Source organism: Pyrus communis, chromosome 9, assembly GCF_041283825.1.
Source record: "Pyrus communis isolate YQ-2024b chromosome 9, ASM4128382v1, whole genome shotgun sequence".
Taxonomy (NCBI): Eukaryota; Viridiplantae; Streptophyta; class Magnoliopsida; order Rosales; family Rosaceae; genus Pyrus; species Pyrus communis.
Window position 1 is genome coordinate 5,942,017 of NC_142573.1, and position 25,304 is coordinate 5,967,320.

The window sequence follows — 25,304 nt, forward strand, 5'->3', positions numbered from 1 at the left end:
TGTGCTAAAACATTGTAAAAGTTAGACGTAGGTGACGTGGCGATCGAATATATTGTGTACATTCTATGCCGACTATATCTACCGACATTTTTCACAAGCATGGTTCACCTACTGATACAAATGTTGAATGAGACAAAGCTTGCTGGATCGGTGCATACAATTGTTAGATATATCCAATTGAGATGTATCTTGTCAAAGGCTTGACAACATTTTTCGCCGTCTTCCGACCTTTTCTAGACTCCGACGTAATTACAAGTCTTACTCCACTCTCCATGATCTACATGTTGGTGTATTTTGGGTCAATTTGGTGCTGGCCAGAATCCAGCGAAGTTTATGCCACGTGCGGTGGCGCATGGTCAGCGACTTGATCTTGTGTTCCTAGGCCAAATTTGATGCCCTTACTTCGTCTTTGTTGTCCGTTTGATGAGATATTTTTAGTGATTTGTGGATCATAAATTTAATTTACGGATCTTCCAAATTAGAATAATTAGGGTGGTTGACTTTAGTGGGAACAACTTTGATCGAGGGTTAACTTTTGATCAACGTGTTCCGAATCATTCTTAAATGCTAAAGTTAGCATTACTAGAGATCTAATAGAGCCTAGTGGACCTATGTTGGTTAGTGCTCCATCATAGGTATGTGCACCTTGGCTTCTGTGTAAGTGGCACCTTACCAGAATATACGTGTTTATTGGGCTTCTAGATGAGAGTAGATGATAATGTGTGATTGCTAGTATGAGGAGCTGAGCCGAAGACCACATTATAATTATGATATATGATGTGTTATAATGAGACTGTATCATGTAGCATAATGGTACATGGATGATCCTGTTTAGTTATAATTTGTATTGGGGGACCATCATATCATATGTATGCATATGGTGCTACCTGGTTAATCCGCATTTGGAAGACACACTATTATCAATAAGCCTATGGTTATGCATGGTTAATCGCATTGGGGTGATCATGGTAAATCCACGATGGGTGATCACTGCCTACCTATTGTTGTATGGTATGGTTTTGCTTGGTTAATCCGTACTGGGGGACCACACTATATTATGTATGCATAAGCTTTTGCTTGGTTAATCTGCATTAGGGGACCATACACATTGCAGGGATTTTGTTGAGTTGGTCCGGAAATCTATATTCGATGGATTCCATTGAGTTGGTTTGGAATCCTAGTTCTTTTATGTTCTGTTGAGTTGGTCTAGAACCATATATTCGGTGGATTCCAGTGAGTTGGTCTAGAATTCTATGGAGTTTGTGTCTGGTTCCGTTGAGTTGGTCCAAAACCCTTATTCTTTGGATTCCGTTGAGTTGGTTTGGATCTCATTTTATGAATGGTTTCCTTGAGTTGGTCTGAAACCCTATACACTTGGGATTGCATTAATTTGGTCTAGAATGCTGATTGTTAAATGGTTTTGTTGAGTAGTGTGGAGTCTAATGAATCATGCTCGTCGAGTTCCATCGAATGTTTCTGGAACTCTATAGTTTCATGCTAGTTAATGCCATGAGAAATTATGGAAGTCATTACAAATACAAGATTTTTTTTTTTTTAATGCTTAACAAAATGGTGAACTACAATTGGTTTGATCTCTTCACATGGTACATAGTCATTCTAACCCTAAGATTAGGTGCGGTCATAAAATAAATAAAATGAAATGGTACTACGATGTTGAACTAATGGTTTGTTTTTAATCATGTCCTGGAATCGGGCGTGACAGAAAGTGTTGCCACCGCGGAGATTGGTGGCTGACGGGATTAGGTGTGTGAGGTAACTTAGTTTGGCTGGGGTTTTCCGTTTGCTTTTTAAGTTTTATTTTTATTTTTCATTTTTTTTATAAAGTTAAGATAGTTAAATTGGTGGACATGAAATACGTGTCAACATCTCAATGTGGACAGAGGGTAAGAAGAGGAATTTTGGAAGAGCAAATTTGAACTCATATATCATGATATGATCGTCGTAGTTACTAAAAACTTGTAATTTGCATGTACAGGTTGGTTAATCTTGACAAAGATCATTATTTTGCCATTGCTTCACATCACAGTCGTTGTGTTAACTTTGTAGCTTTTACTTTCTCCAAATTAAATATGCATTCTATATTGGAACACTTATGCTAATGGGTTATCCTTTGTTATTATATGGTGTTTATTTTGGTAGCAACCTACATTAATTAACCATGATATTATCACCAAACTTTCATATCAGATTCAATATTAAAGATGAATATTGTTTGGTTCATTTAATGCAGGAAATATTCCTTAGTTGTATGTTATCTTCTTTTGGAAGGCTAAGCTTACTACATCATATTAAGTTGTTGATTAAATAAAAGGAAAAAAAACTCTAAGTATTTGATAAAATAAAAGTAAATATTCATCCTGTCAACTATGCTCATGTGTTTTTTCTTCTGAAAAATGATTCATCTCAATGTCATTTAAGATTTCAATTCTATGATTCGTAGCCATTTGACAGCTTTTTTTTTCTTAGCAAAGTTGTTTTCGACAACAATTATTTGATCTCTACTCTAACCTATCACCATGGTCTATTAGTATTTAATTTCTAATTTTTTGTTCATCATATCTAGTTCAATGAATCCCTCGAATAAAAGGAATATATATATATATATATATATATATATATATATATATATATATTTTTTTTTTTACTTATTCGTTTCAGAGTTGTGGTGTTGGACTAATCAAATTAGGAGGAGAAAGTATGGATAAGTTATTAACCAAAAAAAAAAAGGGCAATGCTAGGGACATTAACTTTTTAGATCAAATTTTGTAAATCATATGATGTTGTTATTGATGATTGAATTATTAACGTGCTTATTTTTTGTTTGTGACATATCATATAATTTACAAATTTAAATAATAATAATAATAATAATAATAATTATTATTATTATTATTTTAACCTAAGGGGATGGAAACATGCAATGCAAGTGATACTCTTGGCGGGACATAATTTTTGGTACTACAATAGATTTTTTATTTTATTAATTTGTACTATATTTCTCTTTTTATTTGTTAAATTAATGAACCTCCTTACACGCTATTAATGTGCTTATAGGAAATTATTTCAGAGAAGATATTATTCTTAGTAGAAACAAAAAATCATTTTATTTTATTTTTTTTATAGAAAAAACGATATTTCATTAGAATAACTTTAAGCAATATTGCCGTTTGGTTTGTGTAAAGATTGATGCAAATTTACTACTATGCCTTTGAGCTTTAAACTAAATATCAAAGTTCTTTATTGTTTAACAAATGATATTATCTACACACGATATTATCTACACTAAAGGGTGAAGGAGTAAGTTAAATCTTACAATGAACTAGCATAATGTGGTTCAAATTCGTTTTTGACGAGAATTGAACCTAAGACCTTTCAGTTACAAGTGAAGAAGAATTCTACTAAACCACAATACTAAGTGGCAAAAATATCCTTATTAACTAAAGGAAAACTTGAGGTTTTATCATCTTTAGTTCCGTTAATATATACTAAGGATATAAAATTTAGACTAAATTGCAACAAATTAAAAGAGTACAAAATTTAAAACATAGAATTTTAGACCATCTTCAAAGAATTCAAAGAAGATGTCAAATTTAAAACATAAAATTTATCTTTAAGGGAAATGCAAAATTTTAAACATAAAGTTTAAATTTGACGGCTTGACACTTTGATCTTTTTTAAAATTTTGTTCTCCACCTAATATGTCAAATTTAGATTATTATTTATTCCATTATTTATTATTTATAATTGTAATAAGTATTTGTTTTTTTTTTTTTTGAACAAACGATATTATCTACAATAAAGGGGAAATTGTGGGCTTAGCCTCTCAATGGGCTAGCAATAATGTGGTTGTTCAAATTCACCTTTGATGAGAATTGAACCTAAGACCTCTCACTTACATGAGAAGAAGAATATCACTAGACTATAGTATTTCTAGAGCAAAAAATAACAATAAAAATGGTAAAAATCACTAAAAATAGATTTGAAGTTGCTGTCAAAACTAAATTTGACAGCAACCACCTTTGAGGACAATCCACGTTATGCCACATAGGAATTGGCATTTTGGTTAGAAATCTCTGATGCTGTCTTTTTTTACTGTTATGGCAGATATTTTGACTCCTCATTTGGAGATGCTCTTAATTTACTCTCAGTGAAAACCAAAACTTCCCTACTAATTGACCCTTTGGTATGACTTAGGGTTAGTAGCAACCCTTATCTCCTTTCTCCTAATTCCTCTTTTCCCTTCCCTTGCTTCACTCACTCTTCTTCCTTTCACTTTCTACCCCTTCGCTTCTCCCCACATCTTACCTCCCCCCTCTCCCCTCTCCGCTTTCCTCATTTTTTTTTTCTTGTTGTCACATTTCTCTGCTGCAACCTTGCTATCTTCTTCACGACATTGATGAAGTCTCCTTCCTAAAGCCAAGCTATGCCTTATTCTCAAGGTTTTGTACCTTGATTTTGGATAGATTTTTAGGGTCGGATTTGTGGTTGTTGGTGGGTCAGATCCATCGCATACAACTTAGTTTCCATGGTTGAGCTTACTTACATGGCGACTCCGCCTTGCTTATCTCGCAGTCACTTTAGATCTTTCTAGAAGTGGTGAAGTTGTTGGTGGTCTTGCCAATGTGTCCTAATCTTGACTATGGAGATGAGGGAACTGGTGAATTTTCTTCTTGGACTAGTTTAAGTTATTTGTTAAATTATATGTTGTTGTCCCACTTTGCAAATGATATGGCCTCACTTTTTAACAATTTGGCTTGTCTATGAGGTATGTTGTGGTTACATTCTTTTAGGTTATTTCTCCATACCAAAATGCCTCATACTTCACAACTTTCTTTGTATTGCGCATGTTAAGGATGGTCCTTCAAACACATGGGTAAACCTCTTAATGATAATTTTGATATAGCAAATTTTGTTTCATTACTTCATCAATCCAATCTAAGTATAATAACTCAATGGATTTTGTCAATATAGGTCGATCACCCACGTGTACATTGTAAGGAGTAACCAATCTAAAGGTTACTCTTGACAAGTGTCATAAGATTAGACAATTAGTTAAGAATTTGTTAAACAGTTGCTTATCCTGTAAACTACCTGGGTTACATAGAAATACTACAATGTTAATGTACTCAGTTAGTTAGTGAAAATATCAATACAAACAAGATAACTTATTCTCTAAGATTTCTCTCTCTCTAGTTCTGTATTCTCTGCTGTGTTCATCTTCTCTGCTGCATAAGATCAATCTTGGTTAACATGGTATCAATCGCCATTTAAGCTTCATCAGCTTCTTCACTGGTACACGCGTAAAGGCTTGACAACTCGTCGATCTTGGTTTCTTTGCTTCCGCTACTACAATATTCTCGAGTTGAATTCTTGTTCTTCGATCACAGGTTCTTTCTTTTTGATTTAGGGTTCTTCATCTCTAATTATGGGACTTTTTTTTTTCTTCGATTCTGGTTGTGCACACCAAGTGTTTGTATTTTGGTCTCTGTACATCATTTTCTTGAAGTTCAACAATGGTGACCGCCATTTAGTTATAGATATTGCAATTACTTCCCTAATTTCATTGGTTTCGACCTTTGTAACCATGAAATTGGATGACACCAATTACTTGACTTGGCATTTCCAAATGCAGCTTTTATTGGAAGGCCATGGAATTATGAGGTTTGTCGATGGATCTACACCATGTCCATCTAGGTTTCTTGCTCCCAATTCTTGGGATTAAGAGATTTCTTCTATGTAACCATCTGATCAGTCTCTTGCTCGCAAGGAATCAAATGAATACTTGGTTTGAATGATGCATGATAGAGCATTGATGCAGCTTATCACAACTACTTTATATCCAACAACAATTTCTTATGCAATTGGAAGTACAAGTGCTCATGACCTGTGGATTCGACTCAAAGAATAGTTTTCTATTGTTACTCGGACAAGTATATTTCAAATGAAATATGAGTTGCAAACTATCAAGAAAGGTACTGATTCTATTAATGTGTATTTTCAAAGAATTAAAGAAGCTAGGGATTATTTGTCTGCTACTAGTGTTTACTTTGAGGATGATGATATTGTGATCCTTACACTTAATGAACTGCCATCTGAGTATAATACAATCAGGTCTGTGATAAGGGGGCATGAATCTGTTATTTCTCTGAAAGATCTTCAGTCACAATTACTTGTTGAAGAAGTAATGATTGAGACTCTCAATAATGCTCCAATACGTACTGCATTAATGGCCTAATCTCCTAGTTTTCCTAAAAAAAACCCTTAAATTTTCAACCTCAAGCTCAATCTAGTAGGGCATACAATTCATATAACTCCAACTCTGGCTACAAATCTTTCAACAATAAGAAAAAGGGCAGATTCAATTCGAATAACATGTTCAATAACTCAAAACCATTCTTCAACATTGTAGTATTTATATGTAACTAAGGTAGCTTACATGATAAGCAACAGTTTAACAAATTCTTAACTAATTGTCTAATCTTATGACACCTATCAAGAGAGTAACCCTTATATTTTACTTTCTTGACAGGTGTCATAAGATTAGACAAATGGTTACAATTTCTGCAAGTTTCCATTTCTAGTACACCTATCCTATATTTTCATAATCTCTCTACCATTGCTCTTACATGTAATCATGTCTAGCATCACCTCACAAAACATATTAAAATCGATGTTCATTTTGTGAGGGAACGGGTGGCTAAACAAGTGTTGTTGGTTCAATTTGTTTCTTCACTCAAGCAATTTGCTGACATATTAACTAAGGGGTTGTCTGCACCTTTGTTCATGACTCATTGTGATAGTCTCAAACTCAGTTTTACTGTTCCTGAGCTTGAGGGAGGATGTAAGGAGTAACCAATCTAAGGGTTACTCTCTTAACAGGTGTCACAAGATTAGACAATTAGTTAAGAATTTGTTAAACAGTTGCTTATCCTGCAAGCTACATTGGATACATATAAATACTACAATGTTGATGTACTTAGTTAGTCAAACTATCAATACAAACAAGATAACTTCTTCTCTAAGATCTCTCTCTCTCTCTCTCTCTCTCTCTCTCTATTTCTTTCTCTCTCTAAGCTTTCTCTCTCTGATTCTGTATTCTTTGCTGTGTTCATCTTCTTTGTTGCATAAGATCAATCTTGGTTAACAGACATGTGTGACTGGAATTTACGTTATTGTCAATTGCCTTGCATATCCGAACTTCCGAACACCCATGACTAATGCTAACAATCTCATATCTAATCAGTACTTTTTCACATCAAACGTGCTCATACCTCTTTAAGTACATGAAAAATCATTGAGTGGCTTGCTATAGTCTTAATCATCGAGGTGTATCTTTTTGGGACGATGTCGGTCCTCCATGGTTAATGTGTTATCTCCGATGATTGTTTTGTTTCTAGCATGGATAGCTCTTTTTCCATGTGGTTTACCAGGACGAGGATATTTCAGAGCCTTTTCACATTCTTTTCCAAGCTCTCTTTGTATTAGCCCATTTGGTCTATTATGAATGAAATCCTTTAATACCTTAAAAAAAGTACATGAGAAATCAAGAACTATAGAATTATTCCCAGCATGGAAAAACCATTACACCAATAACCAAGATCACCAACCACTTGCAATTCGTTAACCTAGTTAAAAATTGCATTCTCTTGTTCATCAGGGATTTTGATTTTATTCATAGGAAAAGTAAGCACGGTTGGAGAAGATTCGAATATAAATTTATACAAGATTTAACGGGAGGTAAAAATTCAAATGCTAGGCACTAGCAAATAGATTTGGGAGAAAAAATAAAAAAAGAGTTTGGTAGCCGTCATCTATTGCACCATACACTTCCTAGCGGAAAATTAAACACCCAAAGAACTGCTCTCTCTATATATCTTTATCTCTCTCATAGCAATTACACCTTTCTCTCCCACCATTAAATGCAATTGCATCCTCTCAATACGCTCTGCAATTACTCCTCGCTGCCATACTTTTCTCCCTCTGCCCCCTTTTCTCCTTGCTTGCCTTTCTCTCTTTCCTAAAACCACTTCCCTTTCTTCTTCCTCATCTTCTTCTAACTTCCAAAACTATTTACTACTCCAAAGTCCATACCATATATATATATATATATAAAAACTCTTATACACCAAAATCCGTACGCCGGAAAACCACTCTTGGGTCACCAAACTGTGGCTTCCCGGCACCAGGTTAAAGCCCAAAGCTAGATCTACAACGCTTCGCTCTCTAGGGCTTTTGATCAGGTGCACACATACAACATCATACGTCCTGGTAACATATTATTCCACCCTAGATTTTTGCATGCTCTAAACTTTTCATTTTTTGTCCGACAAGCTTCTGTATTCTCAGTAATAGTAACGCTTCTGACAATTTTTGTTTTTTGAGTTTTTTTTTTTAAACATTTTTTTTGGCATTTTGCGTTGGTGCATCTAGGGTAAGACCAGAAAACATAAGGAGAAACTTGGGTGTTACAGTGGGTTTATGTATTTGGTTTAGACCCATTTTTTCTGTCAAAACTCAAAAGTCGTACTAAAATTGTCAACCCCTTAATATTATAATCTCTTCATATACTCACACTCTCCATTTCATCAAGTACAAAACGAAAGTATGTTTGTCAGCTCTATGTCCCTTTGTTTCCCCCGCTTCAAATAACCTCATCCTCTACATTTATGTGGGAAATTAATCCATACAAATTGCAAGTTCAGGTTAATTTGGGGGGTTTTAAGTCTTGAAATATCCCGGCCGGGCTTATGATTCCGGCAAGAAACATGCCTTCGATGATCGGAAGCAATGGGAACATTAACGGGTTTGCATCATCTTCAGGACTCACACTTGGTCAGGTCAGTGTGCTTAATTCAAGTTTTGTTGTCTAATTGGTATACTAATTTACACATCTACGCCTTCGCTTTGCAAGGCTAATTAGATCTAATTTTTTTTCCCTGGAGCTAAGTTATCTAAAGCTTTCTGAACCAAGAAAAAAATTATGAGAACTTTAACGAAAAACTTCGGTACTATTTATTTTACCGAAAAATCATATTTTTATATTAAAAAATCAATCCTGGTACCATTCACTTTACCCTTTATTTTGTTCTTATCGTTAAAACTCAAAGTTTTCAAATCATTTTCATTAATTTTCTAAAATTTATATATAGGTTTTGTCAATCGTTACGTCTGGATCCATTTTTCTAATATATTTTCTTTTATCTAATTTTCTTTTCTTCTCCCACTTCATCTCGGTATTTTAATATTTTAATTAATTAATTTTTTACCGTAAGACGGGTTTGACTACTCAGGTAGTCCAAAATTTCAATTTTGTGGCAAAATCCTTCTCGGTTTTAGAAAAAAGTTGGAATGGTTTTCACCACAAAGACAAGCACAGAGATTTAAGTTCAATGCATTTTCTTGTTCATTTTTTTTTCAAATAGTATTTTAGTATTTTGACCCGATATTTATGTGCTAGCTCCATATATTTTCTTATAATATACATATGTAGACGTTTGTCAAAAGCTAAATATAACGCAGTAAGAGTGTGCAGGTGTAATGTAATTTTTTCTTTCCTTTTGAGTGGGTACATTTTTCCATTCTGTTGTTTTGATTGAAAAACCATAAAGCCTTCTAAGCCCTTGGGACTAAAATCAAAATCTTAAAGATCTCTGGATATGTTCCAGCCAAACATGATGGAAGCCGGTCATCTGCACCCGTTAGACATGGCTACAAACACCTCTGAAAGCGACATTGCTCGGTTCCGAGATGATGACTTCGACAGTGCTACCAAATCCGGCAGCGACAACCCTGAAGGCGGTTCCGGTGACGACCAAGAAAACCCTCGACCCAAAAAGAAGCGTTATCACCGCCACACACAGCATCAGATCCAAGAAATGGAAGCGTAAGTAATATTTATTAATTAGTCTCAAACCTCCTGAACAAGCTCTTGTTAATGAGTTGTTCAAAAGTTTATAGTTCACCTTTGAATTAAATTTTTTTGGATGTTTTATTTAGTTTTTTCAAGGAATGTCCCCACCCAGATGACAAGCAAAGGAAGGAACTGAGCCGGGAATTAGGTTTGGAACCATTACAAGTCAAATTTTGGTTTCAAAACAAGCGCACCCAAATGAAGGTATATATTTGTTCATTACATGTCTTCAGTAAGGGTTTTAGAATACTCAAACTTTTGTCATTTTTTTTAAAAGTTTTGCTTTTGTTAAAGCTACTAATTGGCTGCTTTTGATTTGTTGTTAATGATCTATTACAGACTCAGCATGAGCGGCATGAGAACACACAACTTCGGAACGAAAACGAAAAGCTCCGTGCTGATAACATGAGGTACAGAGAAGCGCTAGGTAATGCCTCATGCCCTAATTGTGGCGGCCCAACAGCTCTAGGAGAGATGTCGTTCGACGAACACCATCTGAGACTTGAGAATGCTCGATTACGAGAAGAGGTAGAGAAAACTAAAGATCAAGATAATATCAAACACATTTATTATTTGGTGGATATTTTACCTGTTTTGGTACAACAAATTAGGATGAATGTTACATATATGTTCCAGATTCATAGTACGTGATATGTCCCCCAGATTGATGACTTATTTCCTTTATTGTTCAGATCGATCGTATATCTGCGATAGCTGCGAAGTACGTTGGCAAACCGTTAGGAAACTACCCTCTCATGTCTTCTCCTGTTCCTTCCCGTGGTCCACTTGATCTTGGGGTTGGGAGCTTTGGTGGTCAGCCAGGCATGGGCGGTGAGATGTATGGTGCTGGAGACCTTCTCAGGTCAATCAGTGCACCAAGTGACGCAGACAAGCCAATGATAATTGAGCTTGCTGTTGCAGCTATGGAGGAACTCGTCAGAATGGCCCAAATGGGTGAACCCTTGTGGATGACCAGCCTTGATGGCAGCGCGACCGTACTTAATGAAGATGAGTACATAAGAACATTCCCTCGTGGAGTCGGGCCAAAACAAAATGGCTTCAAAACTGAAGCTTCGCGTGAGAGTGCAGTTGTTATCATGAACCACATTAACCTTGTTGAGATTCTCATGGATGTGGTAAGCTTAATTAACAACTTTATTACACATTTACATGTCTTTATAAGTGTATATCATTGTACATATTAAAAAACAATAATATTAATAACGCCTTTGAATTAAGGAATCTCATGAACCCTAATTATTATTTGTTCGGATTTTGTAACGTGTAGAATCAGTGGTCGACTGTATTTTCTGGCATTGTGTCAAGAGCTTTGACCCTTGAAGTCCTATCAACTGGCGTGGCTGGAAATTACAATGGAGCCTTGCAAGTGGTATGTATATTTTCGCCTCAAAGTTCAACTTCAGCTCTCCTTATTAGTCATCCATTGTCTAGATATTGTGATACACATATTCTTGTATTAAAATCTTGTTTGTGATTTGGTAGATGACGGCAGAATTCCAGGTTCCTTCACCACTTGTTCCAACTCGTGAGAATTATTATGTGAGGTACTGCAAACAGCATGCTGATGGCACCTGGGCTGTAGTTGATGTTTCCTTGGACAACTTGCGCCCTAATCCTGCACCCAGATCTTGTCAAAGAATGCCCTCAGGATGCCTAATTCAAGAAATGCCAAATGGGTATTCAAAGGTATATAATTATTATTTTTTTGAACAAAAAAGGTATATAATTAAACACGCTAGCTATATATACATATACGTACATATCATGTATGTTTCACTTTCATATGATATTTTGAGGCCCAATTTTTACGGTACATACATTTCATCTAATGATAAGTTTTGCTGCCTTAGGTTACATGGGTTGAGCATGCTGAAGTGGATGAAAGAGGTGTTCACAACCTCTACAAGCAGCTGGTTAGCTCCGGCCACGCATTTGGCGCTAAACGATGGGTTGCCACCTTGGACAGGCAATGCGAACGTCTGGCTAGTGCAATGGCATCAAACATCCCTACTGGTGATGTTGGAGGTAATAAAAATCTAGTTTGCTATTTTATTATTCTTTTTGTAATATTTGTATGGAATTATATTTGGCGCGAATTCTTCATATGGGGCTACCGTGCTACATTGTAGTATTCAAACATCCCTACTGGTGATGTTGGAGGTAATAAAAATCTAGTTTGCTATTTTATTATTCTTTTTGTAATATTTGTATGGAATTATATTTGGCGCGAATTCTTCATATGGGGCTACCGTGCTACATTGTAGTATTCACTATAACATGCTAGTACGTTAAATATGTTAAAAGATTGCGTGTGTCTAAAGTGACATATCCCGTTAATATGCATGTCATTAAGCCTAATTCTTTTTTAAATAAATTTATTAACCATAATTGTTTATATTTGTTAAATTCATGGTTAATTAGTGATTACAAATCAAGAAGGGAGAAGAAGCATGCTAAAATTGGCTGAAAGAATGGTGATTAGCTTCTGTGCTGGAGTGAGTGCATCAACCACTCACACATGGACCACACTGTCTGGAACCGGGGCTGATGATGTCCGGGTGATGACCCGAAAGAGTGTGGATGATCCCGGAAGGCCTCCAGGTATTGTGCTCAGTGCCGCCACATCTTTCTGGCTGCCAGTTCCTCCCAAAAGAGTCTTTGAGTTTCTCCGCGATGAGAACTCTCGCAGCGAGGTACATACACTTTAACTACTCTTCAAATTTAATTATTTGTCCTCCGACTCTCAGAATACATTTACCAAATCTAATACTGGAACCAAATTAATGCACATACATTTTGCAAAAGCCTGAGAAACAAGTACATGAACTATTACTACTAAAACATACCATAAACGGACAAGCATACATAGAGACCATTTGCACATGAAGGAATTTCTATGGGAAACGAAAAGTATATATTTTCTAATCCCACCTAATATTGAAACATTTTTGTGTCAACCTCAGGAGAAAAAAGGAAAAGGAAAAGAAAACACAGATGGCAGTTTGGTTTTTACAAAGAATTAGCTAAACTGAAAGCATATATTTATTCGCCTTAAATTGTTCTAATTGATTAATTGTGATGATCACTTATGCTTGCAGTGGGATATTCTTTCCAATGGGGGAATTGTTCAAGAGATGGCACACATCGCTAATGGTCGTGACACTGGAAATTGCGTGTCTCTACTACGAGTAAATGTAGCTTTATCTTTTATAACAATAGTAATTATTATAACAAAATAATAGTTGTTGACGAAGAACTTAAATTAAGTTGTAAAACTGGTTTTTTCACATAGCAATTGACAATGTAACTTAAATTAATTTGTAGAGTGCTAATTCAAGCCAGAGCAACATGCTGATACTGCAAGAGAGTTCCTCTGACCCAACAGCTTCCTTTGTGATTTATGCACCAGTTGACATTGTTTCCATGAATGTGGTGCTGAATGGGAGTGACCCTGACTATGTTGCCCTTCTTCCTTCTGGGTTTGCTATACTCCCGGATGGAGCCGGCATTGGAGACTCTGGCTCTGGTGGTGGTTCCCTTCTCACTGTTGCTTTTCAGATCTTGGTTGATTCAGTCCCCACTGCTAAGCTGTCTCTCGGATCAGTTGCAACAGTTAACAATCTTATTGCTTGCACTGTTGAGAGGATCAAAGCTGCATTGTCATGCGACAATGCGTGAACTTCATGACTCAGTTAATTTCTAGGTAAGCTAATTATACATGTCACGTATTACAAATTAATTACATGTCACATATTTGATGTGTAATATTCGTCAAATAATCGTTTGCCTTTAGTTTGTTGCAGTATTAGGACGAGGAAGAAAGATGAACGGACAGAGACACCGATGGTGGCAAGGAATTTCGGCAGCTTATACCCAGGAGGGGAGAAGTCAAGATCGCACCCTACATGATCTTTTTGTATAATCTATAAAGAGATTAGGGGTTCGGGTATTGACTTCCTCCAACAATGTGAAAGGCAAATTAAGCGCTTCAGAAATGATTAATTTTTAAGTTTTGTGTTTATTGAACTTTCTCCTTTTCCACCTTCTTTAACCTTGTACACAGGATTAGGGTTTTGGAATGGATATTGTTTTTCTTTATGGTCAATCGTTCAGGGTTTCTTTTTTTTAAAGTATGGTTTTATTTTAGATTTTTTTTAAGTAATTTGTGTTGATTGATTGTGGATTGTTTGCCTGTGTTGGTATTACGCGGCTTTTGATTTAACCTGTTTATTACGACGAAATTACACAATGTATCAATGTATGAGATACAACGTTGCATTGGACAACTTCAATTTGGCTGCTCAAACACTAGTGCATTCGCAAATGTAGAAAAACCAGTATTACAAATCCAAAGGTATTCGACCAAATGCATTGTATGATACCTGAAATACAAGCTGTTAATTAAAATCCAGCCCTTGATTAGTTCATGTGGAGGACGGTACGGGAGTTGGAATTAGGATAGGTCAAGATGACTTATATGAGCGAAGAAGCTTAATCTTAGTTGGGAGGAAATTATCTCAAATTGGACAATTTTTTTTTTTTGAACAAAAAAAAAAAAAAAAAAAAAAAAAAAGAAGGGTCAAAAAAGAAAGAAAAAAAAAGAAGGGGGTTAAACTGTAATATTATATGAATAAATTAGGTTATCGAATGATTCCATGTACCATCGATTCTTCAAGTTGCGAAGATGTATACTCTATATGTAACTTTTGATTTATTAGGGATGAGATTCTCTCCCCTTCCTTTTTCCCTTCTCTCCCTTTCCTCCTTTTATAGTTTTTTTTTTTTTTTTTTTTTTTTTTTTTTTTTTTTTTTTGTTGTGTTGTTCCCTCTCTTTATTTTATTTTTTTTATAAAGAAGAAATCTTCAGCGTTCAAATATGAGAGGAGGGAAGGAGAGGGGAAAAAAAAAAAAAAAAAGGAGAGAATCCTTGTCCATTTATTATCAAACAATCAATTAAGAATTATTAATCAAATGAGCACAGATCATGTTTAAATGTATGATTCTAGTTGACTGATAAATGTCTAACAACATTTGGATCACTTAACCAGAATTCTTTGTGCTTTTTCCAGTCGATTTTAATGTAGGCATTGCATCAACAGATTAGATTATTCCATTATTTAGTTACACATTTTGAGCATGTGCAACGTAATCTTTAAAGAGCATTGCTATCTTATTCTACTGTCTTATTTCTCCACTCACTTTGATATAAAAATTTATTGACAAATTTAACCTCAAACAAGATGATGTTTAAGACCTAAACAAAACAAAGTTTTAAAAATAAAAAAGTGATAAAAGAGAATTCTTAATGTCACTAGCTAGCCACCACCCACCAACCATTTTTGTTGGCAAAGAGGCCAAAGAACACTCAATGGCACCAGGAACACTCAGTGACACCAAGAAATATGCAATCGTCCAAGTAAAATTGCAATCGTGCACCAGATTCCTCTTGCCCATTATTTCAAACTTGGACATTTTGTGCCAATCTCCTTGATTTCAACGATACAGTCATCAGAGAGCAGCCGGAGGAAGGAGACCTCGTGAGGACAACGAGGCTTTGTCTCTGTGCGATTGTTCTTGATAAGAACCGGTATGGATGCAAAAGAGAAGAGGAAAACAAATAGAGAGGGAGCAAAGAAATAATTTGAGCCCATCCTTGCCGCACGTTCATGGTCTGGTGCGAAACTTAGGAGAGAAAGGGGTGTTTGTCGTCCCACGTCGAGTAGGTGGACATGGATGCTAGGTTCTTTGAGTTTCTCTTCAGTTTTTTGTTTTATTTTACTTGTTTCATATTAAAGAAATAGTACATCAAAGTTATTTTAGGAATCAAGGTGGGTGAGAAAAGAGCATTTTCATTTTACAATTTTTATTGGTGGTTGTAAACATAAGGTAGGGTGAGGAAATAAGACTGGTGGGTGACATTAGCAGCACTCTTTTTAAATTGTGGACATACTTTTTGTGCAGCAAGAAAACTCACATCTAATTGATGTCGTAGAATAAGATCACACAACAGTCACTTGACAAAATAATATCCAATTTATATATGAGAGTTTCCATCCCTCATATCACTGAGATCTATTGTGATAAAACTAAATACGTACTAATAGGTGGTCAGATTGGTACAATATCAATGATGTTGGTGGTAGACTTGCTCATCTACATGGGCCTATAAAGTTTATTATGATATCAGAGCAGTCTATTCTTTTGACACCTCCTGGGTCCTATTTATTGAGTTTGCCTCTTTAAGTTAAGTTTTTGGAAAAGTTGTGCTAACTTCAATTTAAGAATATTGAATGACTAGGCCCTCAAAAATTTGTGTTGTCTCTGATATAATAACTTGACCAGTTCCCGATGAGGAATCGGTTTCCCTTGTGACTCCATGTGGAGTCAGTCGTGAGGAGGTGTGTTAGAGAATAGGATCCCACGTCGGTTATAAACAAAATAATATACAATTAATATATGGGAGTTTCCACTTTGATATCATCAAGACTTTTTGTAATAAAACTCAACACCTAATAATAGATGGTTAAGTTAAGACAATATCAATGATGTTGGTTATGAACCTGCATGTACAAGCCTATAAAGTTTATCAATTGACACTTAGCAACTGGATATATGAACCTCTCTTAAACTCTCAATGACTCTTAGTCCTCCTTGGTGCAAGAGAAATTGCAGTTGAAGTAGTACTAAATTACTAATTGGAATAAATGCATTAGGTGCTTTATAATTAGACAGGAAGGCTCGTTGCTGGGTTCTTGTTCAACATGCATTGTGTAATATTGTCAGCAGTACGCTTGGCTTTTCTTCACTTCAGGGTGTGAATTCTTGGAAGTAATGTTACAATTAATGTACCTACAAACTCTGTTTCATCTCATCAAACGAAGACCCCACCGCACTACATCTACCAAGTAAATGTAAAACCAATAAGTCAAGTTGAAAAGTTTTCACATATGTTTGCCATGAACCATTTGAGTCAGAGCGCGTCCCCGTGCACAAACACATACAAGGATAAATTATACAAGGCAACCTCAATTATGGGTTGAACCATAATCTCATACCTTATATTTTGAAAATTACAATATTATACTTTATCTTATGAATTTGTTGCAATGTCAGACATCTGTCAATTTTTCTATCAATTACTTTATTAAATGCTGACTTGACTTGAAGCAAAACCTACTCCCTAGCACAACTGGATAAAAAAATTAATTAAATATTAAATAATAAAAATTAAATCTTTTTAAATATTTTATTAAAAAAAGAATAGGAGTCATTTAAGGAATGATGACCAATCCACACTTCTTCCCCAGTACGCTTGCGTCCCGCTGCCACCCTCCTCCTCAAACCCCCACAACAGCAGCAACCACCACCATTACTACCCAAGGACCTACCCAAGGACATCGTCATACTCCTCCTTCGCTTCCTTCAAGGGCTGCTGATGCCGCCTCTTTTTACTCTTCTCCTTCCTAGCACTCCTTGTCCTTGTAGTCAAGCCAAAGAAGCTGCCGTTCAATGTCCAGCAAGTCAGTGACCCAATCCCACCCCAACCACCGACCCCAACCAAAACCCCACCTCTGCCTCCCTCTCCCTCAGCATTCACATGCTCTTACAGTGAGTCCAAGTTCACTATCATGTACCACGGGATTGTTGAATGGTAATCTTGTCTTCGGCCCATGACAAGAGATCCAACCCAAAACCAATGCATGCAAATGCTAGAAAAATCTAGCAATCTCTGTCGGCAAAAGTAGCTGGAAAATTCCAGCAATCTAAGTTGGTTATCCACCTAAATATCTAAGCTAAAGAATATACTAGAAGGTAGTGTATGAATATTGCAAGGCCCATGTCGGTAGGCATGCATAATAAGCTAGATAATTCTAGCAAGTTGTAATATTATATGGCCATAAGCCATATGTCGGTGCAGTGTGTGCATTAACATGCACTAGAAAGTGCTAGTGAAGTCGGCAAACATGCCTATAAATTTAGGTGTGTGTGTGTGTGTGTTGCTATGTAGCAAGAACTAAGAAAGAGAGCAAGAAGTGAGAAAAGAGTGAAGTGTGAGTGTGTTTGAGTGTTTCCTCTTGTATTAAGATTGTGTGAGAATAAAAAAATTTGCATAACACTTTGAGAGTGTTTTTTTCTTTCTCTTGCCTATCAAATTCCGCTGCATTACATTCTCCTTTGTGAGATAAACATCTCCAAAGTAGTGAAGCATTTTTAAACCCCAACAAAGTGGTATCAGAGCTATGGCTAGCAACACTATGGCAGCCTTCCAAGTTCCAGTGCTCGACAACAACAACTTCGATAATTGGAGTATCAAAATGAAGGCCCTTTTGGGTGCACACGATGTCTGGGAAGTCGTGGAGAAAGGCTACACTGAGCCAGAAGATGAAACAACTCTGTCTCAACCCCAGAAGGAGAGTTTGAAAGATTCAAGAAAGAGAGACAAGAAGGCTCTCTATCTCATCTACCAAGCATTAGATGACAAAGGCTTTGAGAAAGTCTCGAGTGCAACCTCTGCCAAGCAAGCATGGGAGAAGCTTCAAACCTCTTACAAAGGAGCCGAACAAGTGAAAAAGGTTCGTCTTCAAGTATTAAGAGGTGAGTTCGAATCTCTACAAATGAAAGGGTCTGAATCAATTTCTGATTATTTCTCAAGAGTCTTAGTCGTTTCCAATCAATTAAAAAGAAACGGAGAAAAGTTAGAAGATGTTAGAATTATGGAGAAGATACTACGCTCGTTGGACCCCAAGTTCGAGCACATTGTCGTGACGATTGAAGAAACTAAAAACTTGGAAGAAATTAGTATAGAGCAATTAATGGGTTCGCTACAAGCATATGAAGAGAAACATAAGAAGAGACAAGGGAATGATGAGCAGCTCCTTAAGACGCATGTTCAGCCAAGGAAGAAAGAAGAAAGCTTCGACAACGAGAGAAGCCGATACGGAAGAAGTCGTGGCCGAGGTCGCGGACGTGGACATGGGCGTGGATATGGTTGGAACTTAAACAACCATAGCAACTACGAAAGAGGAGAAAGCTCAACAAAAGGTCGCGGAAGAGGACGCTCAAACTCGAGGTATGAAAAATCTCATGTTCAATGCTATAATTGTCAAAAGTTTGGGCATTATGCTTGGGAATGTAGAGCTCCAAACAGCAGACTTGATGAGAAGGTCAATTATGTGAAAGAAGAGAAAGAAGAGAATGGTGTTGTGCTACTAGCATGCAAGAACAATGATGGAGACCAAGACTATACATGGTACCTTGACACCGACGCTAGCAACCACATGTGCGGAAGAAGAAGCATCTTCGTAGAGCTCAATGAATCAGTGAGTGGCAACGTTTCTTTTGGAGATGAATCCAAAATACCCGTAAAAGGAAAAGGTAACATCCTTATTCCCTTGGAAAATGGCGGTCACCAATTAATTTCAAATGTCTACTACGTGCCCAATATGAAAAGCAACATTTTGAGTTTGGGTCAACTCTTAGAAAAAGGTTATGATTTTCATACGAAAAATTATATCCTTTTTCTTAGAGATGACAAAGGAAGATTAATTGCCAAGGCGAAAATGTCAAAAAATAGAATGTTTCCCATGAACATTCAAAACGATGTTGCAAAGTGTCTCAAGATATGTTACAAAGACATATCTTGGCTTTGGCATCTTCGTTTTGGGCATCTTAACTTTGGGGGATTGGAGTTATTATCTAAGAAGGAGATGGTGCGAGGCTTACCGTGCATCAGCCACCCTGATCAAGTTTGTGAAGGATGTTTACTTGGGAAACAGTTCAGGAAAAACTTTCCAAAGGAGTCGACCACAAGAGCCCAGAAGCCACTCGAGCTCATTCACACCGATGTGTGCGGTCCAATAAAACCAAGCTCTTTGGGTAAAAATAATTATTTCCTTCTCTTCATTGATGATTTTTCAAGAAAAACCTGGGTGTATTTCTTGAAGCAGAAATCAGAAGTCTTTGGAGCATTCAAGAAGTTCAAAGCCGCTGTAGAAAAGGAGAGTGGTTGCAAGATCAAAGCCATGAGATCTGATCGAGGAGGAGAATTCACTTCGAAGGAATTTCAAGAGTTTTGTGAAGAAAATGGAATTCGTCGACCTTTGACAGTTCCAAGATCCCCTCAACAAAATGGAGTGGCGGAAAGAAAAAATCGAACCATCCTCGACATGGCTCGAAGCATGCTCAAAAGCAAGAAATTGCCTAAGGAATTGTGGGCAGAAGCTGTAGCATGTGCTGTCTACCTATCCAATCGGTCTCCAACAAGGAGTGTGTGGGGAAAAACTCCGCAAGAAGCATGGAGTGGAAGAAAACCAGGTATTTCTCATCTAAGAGTTTTTGGAAGCATAGCCCATGTACACGTACCAGACGAGAGGAGAATCAAACTCGACGACAAAAGTGAGAAGTTCATCTTCATCGGCTATGACACCAATTCAAAAGGCTATAAGCTGTATAATCCAAACAATGGGAAGACGGTGATCAGTCGAGACGTGATGTTCGATGAAGAAGAAGAATGGGATTTTGGCCCGCATGCAGGTGATCTTTACTTCTTTCCTCAATTTGAAGAAGAGAATGAACAAGGAATGATGGAGCAAGCAAGAGAGGTTCAACAAGAATCCACTACTCCACCTGCTTCACCAACATCAACCAATCATGGTAATTCATCAGCATCAGCATTGTCAAGTGGGAGTCTAAATGAAAGAGAAGTACCACGCACAAGAAGTATACGAGATCTTTATGAGGTAGCTGAAAGACTTGATAATCCTACACTTTTCTGTCTCTTTGCTGATTGTGAACCAGTCGACTTCCAAGAAGCAGTGCAAGATACTAAGTGGAGGAAAGCAATGGATGAAGAAATTGAAGCAATCCAGAAGAATGATACATGGGAACTCGCTATTCTTCCGAAAGGACACAAAGCCATCGGAGTTAAGTGGGTGTACAAGACAAAGAAAAATGCCAATGGAGAGGTCGAAAGATACAAGGCAAGACTAGTGGCGAAAGGCTATAGTCAAAAAGCCGGAATCGACTATGATGAGGTATTCGCACCCGTTGCTCGGTTGGAAACTATACGATTACTAATTTCTTTGGTAGCTCAAAACAGTTGGAAGATTCAACAAATGGATGTGAGGTCCGCCTTCCTAAATGGAGTCTTTGAAGAAGAAGTCTACATTCAGCAACCGTCAGGCTATGAGATCAAAGGGCATGAAGACAAAGTTCTGAAGCTGAAGAAAGCCCTCTATGGGTTAAAACAAGCGCCACGAGCATGGAATAGTCGCATCGACAAGTACTTTCAAGAAAACAACTTCATCAAGTGCCCTCATGAACATGCTCTCTACGTCAAAGTCAAAGATGAGGATATTTTGATTGTGTGCTTATATGTGGATGATCTAATCTTCACCGGGAGTAATCCAAGCATGTTTGACGAGTTCAAGAGAGTGATGACCAAAGAATTTGAGATGACCGACATCGGGTTGATGGCATATTACCTAGGCATTGAAGTCAAGCAGAACGAAGAAGGAATTTTCATCTCCCAAGAAAGCTACACAAAGGAGATACTAAAAAAGTTCAAAATGGATGACTGCAAGCCCGTGAGCACGCCAATGGAGTGTGGAGTCAAACTAACCAAGTATGACAAAGGAGAAAGCGTAGATCCAACATTTTTCAAAAGTCTAGTTGGAAGCTTGCGCTACTTGACTTGCACAAGACCAGATATTCTCTATGCTGTCGGATTAATCAGTCGCCACATGGAGAATCCCACAACTACACATTTGAAAACGGCCAAAAGAATTCTTCGATACCTCAAAGGTACTGTTAACTTTGGCTTGTTTTATTCAAGTTCTGATAACTACAAACTTGCTGGATATAGCGACAGTGATTGGGCAGGAGACTCCGACGATAGAAAAAGCACTACTGGATTTGTGTTCTTCATGGGAGACACTGCATTCACATGGATGTCGAAGAAGCAACCGATTGTCACTCTCTCTACCTGCGAAGCTGAATATGTAGCTGCTACTTCATGTGTCTGCCATGCAATCTGGCTGAGAAACTTGTTGAAAGAATTAAGAATGCGACAAGAAGAGCCAACAAAGATCTATGTCGACAACAAGTCTGCAATAGCTCTAGCAAAGAATCCAGTATTCCATAACAGGAGCAAACATATAGATACCCGTTATCACTACATAAGAGAGTGCATTGCAAGAAAGGATGTGCAAGTGGAATACGTGAAGTCTCAAGACCAAATCGCAGACATATTCACCAAGCCACTCAAACAAGAAGACTTTGTCAGACTAAGAAACTCAATCGGCGTCACAAGACAAGATTAAGGGGGGATGTTGAATGGTAATCTTGTCTTCGGCCCATGACAAGAGATCCAACCCAAAACCAATGCATGCAAATGCTAGAAAAATCTAGCAATCTCTGTCGGCAAAAGTAGCTGGAAAATTCCAGCAATCTAAGTTGGTTATCCACCTAAATATCTAAGCTAAAGAATATACTAGAAGGTAGTGTATGAATATTGCAAGGCCCATGTCGGTAGGCATGCATAATAAGCTAGATAATTCTAGCAAGTTGTAATATTATATGGCCATAAGCCATATGTCGGTGCAGTGTGTGCATTAACATGCACTAGAAAGTGCTAGTGAAGTCGGCAAACATGCCTATAAATTTAGGTGTGTGTGTGTGTGTGTTGCTATGTAGCAAGAACTAAGAAAGAGAGCAAGAAGTGAGAAAAGAGTGAAGTGTGAGTGTGTTTGAGTGTTTCCTCTTGTATTAAGATTGTGTGAGAATAAAAAAATTTGCATAACACTTTGAGAGTGTTTTTTTCTTTCTCTTGCCTATCAAATTCCGCTGCATTACATTCTCCTTTGTGAGATAAACATCTCCAAAGTAGTGAAGCATTTTTAAACCCCAACAGGGATTTCATTGGGCATGGTGAGCAACGAAGGCAGGGGGAATTGAAGGAGTGAGGGCAAATAACATTTTAAGGATACAACAAACTATGAAATATTCGACTAGCAAAACTGAATTGTATTTTCTTAGAAATAACTAGAAAGAAATTGTATGAATGTGATAGAGAGAGAAGAGAGAGTAAAGAAATTGTGTAGACAACAAATTTCTGAATGAATTTCTTTTACTAATATTACCAATATATATAGAGAGAATTGCACCTTTTAGACATTTCTTTTGGTTTTGGGTGCGTCCTCTCACCACGAGATAGAATTGAACATTGCAGCAATGTTTCATAGATATGTCTGATACAAGAGAAAAATGCATCTGTTTGGAATGCATCATGTCTTTTCGCAAAAACAGAAAAGGTGCACTGTTTGTGATTGTTGGGTCAATGACCCAATTCCATCATCTGTCAAACAGCCGTATATACATATACATATACATATATATATATATATATATTACATTATATTATATTCTTAAAATATTCAACATGGCGGAGGAGGTTGAGGTGGAGGCAGGTGGTGAGGTTGGGGTGCCCGAAGATGGGTATCGTCGGGTGGACTGGAAAAGAAGGATGAGTTTGTAGGGTTGGGTGACTTGGGTCCCACAATTTTTAACTAATATTTAAATGATTTAATTTTTAAACTTTGATATTTAATTATTTTTTAATCTAGTTGGGCTGGGGAGTAGATCCCGTCTCAAGCTACATCAGCATTTAATAGAGTAATTGACAGAAAAACTAACAGATGTCTGACATTGCAATAAATTCATAAGATGAAGTATGACATTGTAATTTAAAAAAAATAAAGTACGAGATTATGGTTTGACTCATAGTTGAAATAATTTTATGTAATTTACCCTAAGTACAAACAAATATCTATACATACAACTTGTGATACACTTTTCAATAGAAAAAAGTGGATGTCTCTATTAGACTAGGTCTTGATGAACGTAGGAATTGCAGAAAGAAAACACAACGGAAAAATCATAAAACGAATGGAGGAAACCCTAATAGGTTGAGTGTGACTAACGTTGATGTTGGATTGAATTATGTGTGTTAAGTGCTTCAAATTTTGATATGTTACTACGAACCTAAATGCTAATTAAAAGCAACCTAAATGTCCACCTTAAAAATATTTCAGAGACAATTTCCTTCGTACTTTTTGATGAATCCAAATGGCAACACCTTTCAATCATTCATAACAAGAGTTTGATTAATAAATAGAGGACATAAACCCTTAAACGAAAATTTTAAAATTTAATAGGATAAACTGCTAATTTAGTCTCTTAATTATCATTTAAGTGAAAATTAGGTCCCTAAATTATATTTTCAAAAAAATAAGTCTTTGAATTATAAAAATCTCCCAATTACATCCTTAATATTAGATTCGAAGCTACTATATTCAATTTTCCTTCAATTTAAGTCACATTATTTGCATATGATACACATTAGAAAGTAGATTGGTAATTTTTCATAAAGAAATAGTGAATGGAGTTAACTTTAGAGGGTAAATTAGACATTAAATTCGAAACCTATATGAAATGTTAAGGGCATATAGGCGAGAAAATGACGGTCTTACATTCTAAAGTGTGTTAAGTGACTTGAGTTGACGAAAAATTGGATAAAATAACTTTAAATATAATAGTAGGGATGAAATTTGCAATTTTTAATGAATTTAGAGACTTATTTTAATGAAAAAAATAATTTAAGAACTTCATTTTTACTAGGGTGATAGTTCATGGACTAAATCGGCACTTCACTCTTATCAAAATAATATAAATTGTAAAATTTGCGTCTGATAGTTCAGTTGTATGTTAAGCCTTATTTTTCCGAAGAAGGATTTTCTACCCTCATATTCTCATCCTCTTCCACCCCTCTCCTCTCACACATTGCTTTTTGTCTTATTATCTCTATAAAAAAATCAATATAAGATGTTGACGTGACGTAACTGTGACTGTTCAAATATGAGGGCATGGAAGGGTAGAGAGATTAGGAGGGTAGATAATCCTCCTATTTTTCCTGCTAAATGTAGGTTTGTTGCCAATCCTCGAAGTTGTTGTATTGGATGGCAGCAGCAGCCCCGCACTAGGAGATGGATTGTCTGGCCTCCCCGTCCCATACCCTTCCCATCCCCTCCTATTTCTGTGATCACGGTTAAGCCACGTCAACATTTTATATTCTCATTGCTTTTTGTCTTATTATTTCTATAAAAAAAATTAATATAAAATGTTGACGTGACTTAACCGTGACTACAAAAATATGAGAGGATGGAAAGGGTATGAGATGGGGGAGTGCAAACAATCCATCTCCCCGCACTATGGCCAAAACCTAAGCCTAGAAAAGGGAAGTACATATATAGCAGCTTATCTCGGAAGCCTTGCCAGGCATGTATGTCGGCATGTC

At 36.6% G+C, this 25,304-nt stretch overlaps 2 protein-coding genes across 10 annotated transcripts; both read left to right on the plus strand.

Moving 5' to 3' along the window:
* The first annotated feature begins 7,908 nt into the window (after positions 1–7,908).
* Positions 7,909–14,057, plus strand: LOC137740330 (homeobox-leucine zipper protein HDG2-like). Of its 9 annotated transcripts, none has more exons than XM_088700376.1 (13): positions 7,909–8,261; positions 8,724–8,858; positions 9,687–9,904; positions 10,018–10,135; positions 10,271–10,459; positions 10,624–11,067; positions 11,220–11,321; positions 11,435–11,638; positions 11,803–11,977; positions 12,374–12,645; positions 13,051–13,140; positions 13,277–13,655; positions 13,756–14,057. In XM_088700376.1, exons 2-12 carry the CDS (start codon positions 8,769–8,771, stop codon positions 13,628–13,630), a joined length of 2,256 nt encoding a protein of 751 aa, XP_088556502.1. In that variant the 5' UTR covers positions 7,909–8,261; positions 8,724–8,768; the 3' UTR covers positions 13,631–13,655; positions 13,756–14,057. The 9 variants fall into 9 exon arrangements, with proteins under 9 accessions (XP_088556502.1, XP_088556496.1, XP_088556497.1 ...); XM_088700370.1 differs by having other exon boundaries at positions 7,918–8,289; positions 13,051–13,146; positions 13,746–14,057; XM_088700371.1 differs by having other exon boundaries at positions 7,918–8,289; positions 13,051–13,146.
* A 4,135-nt stretch (positions 14,058–18,192) lies between these two features.
* Positions 18,193–19,498, plus strand: LOC148694116 (uncharacterized). The gene is made up of 2 exons (XM_088700155.1): positions 18,193–19,327; positions 19,479–19,498. Exons 1-2 carry the CDS (start codon positions 18,193–18,195, stop codon positions 19,496–19,498), a joined length of 1,155 nt encoding a protein of 384 aa, XP_088556281.1.
* The last annotated feature ends 5,806 nt before the right edge of the window (positions 19,499–25,304 follow it).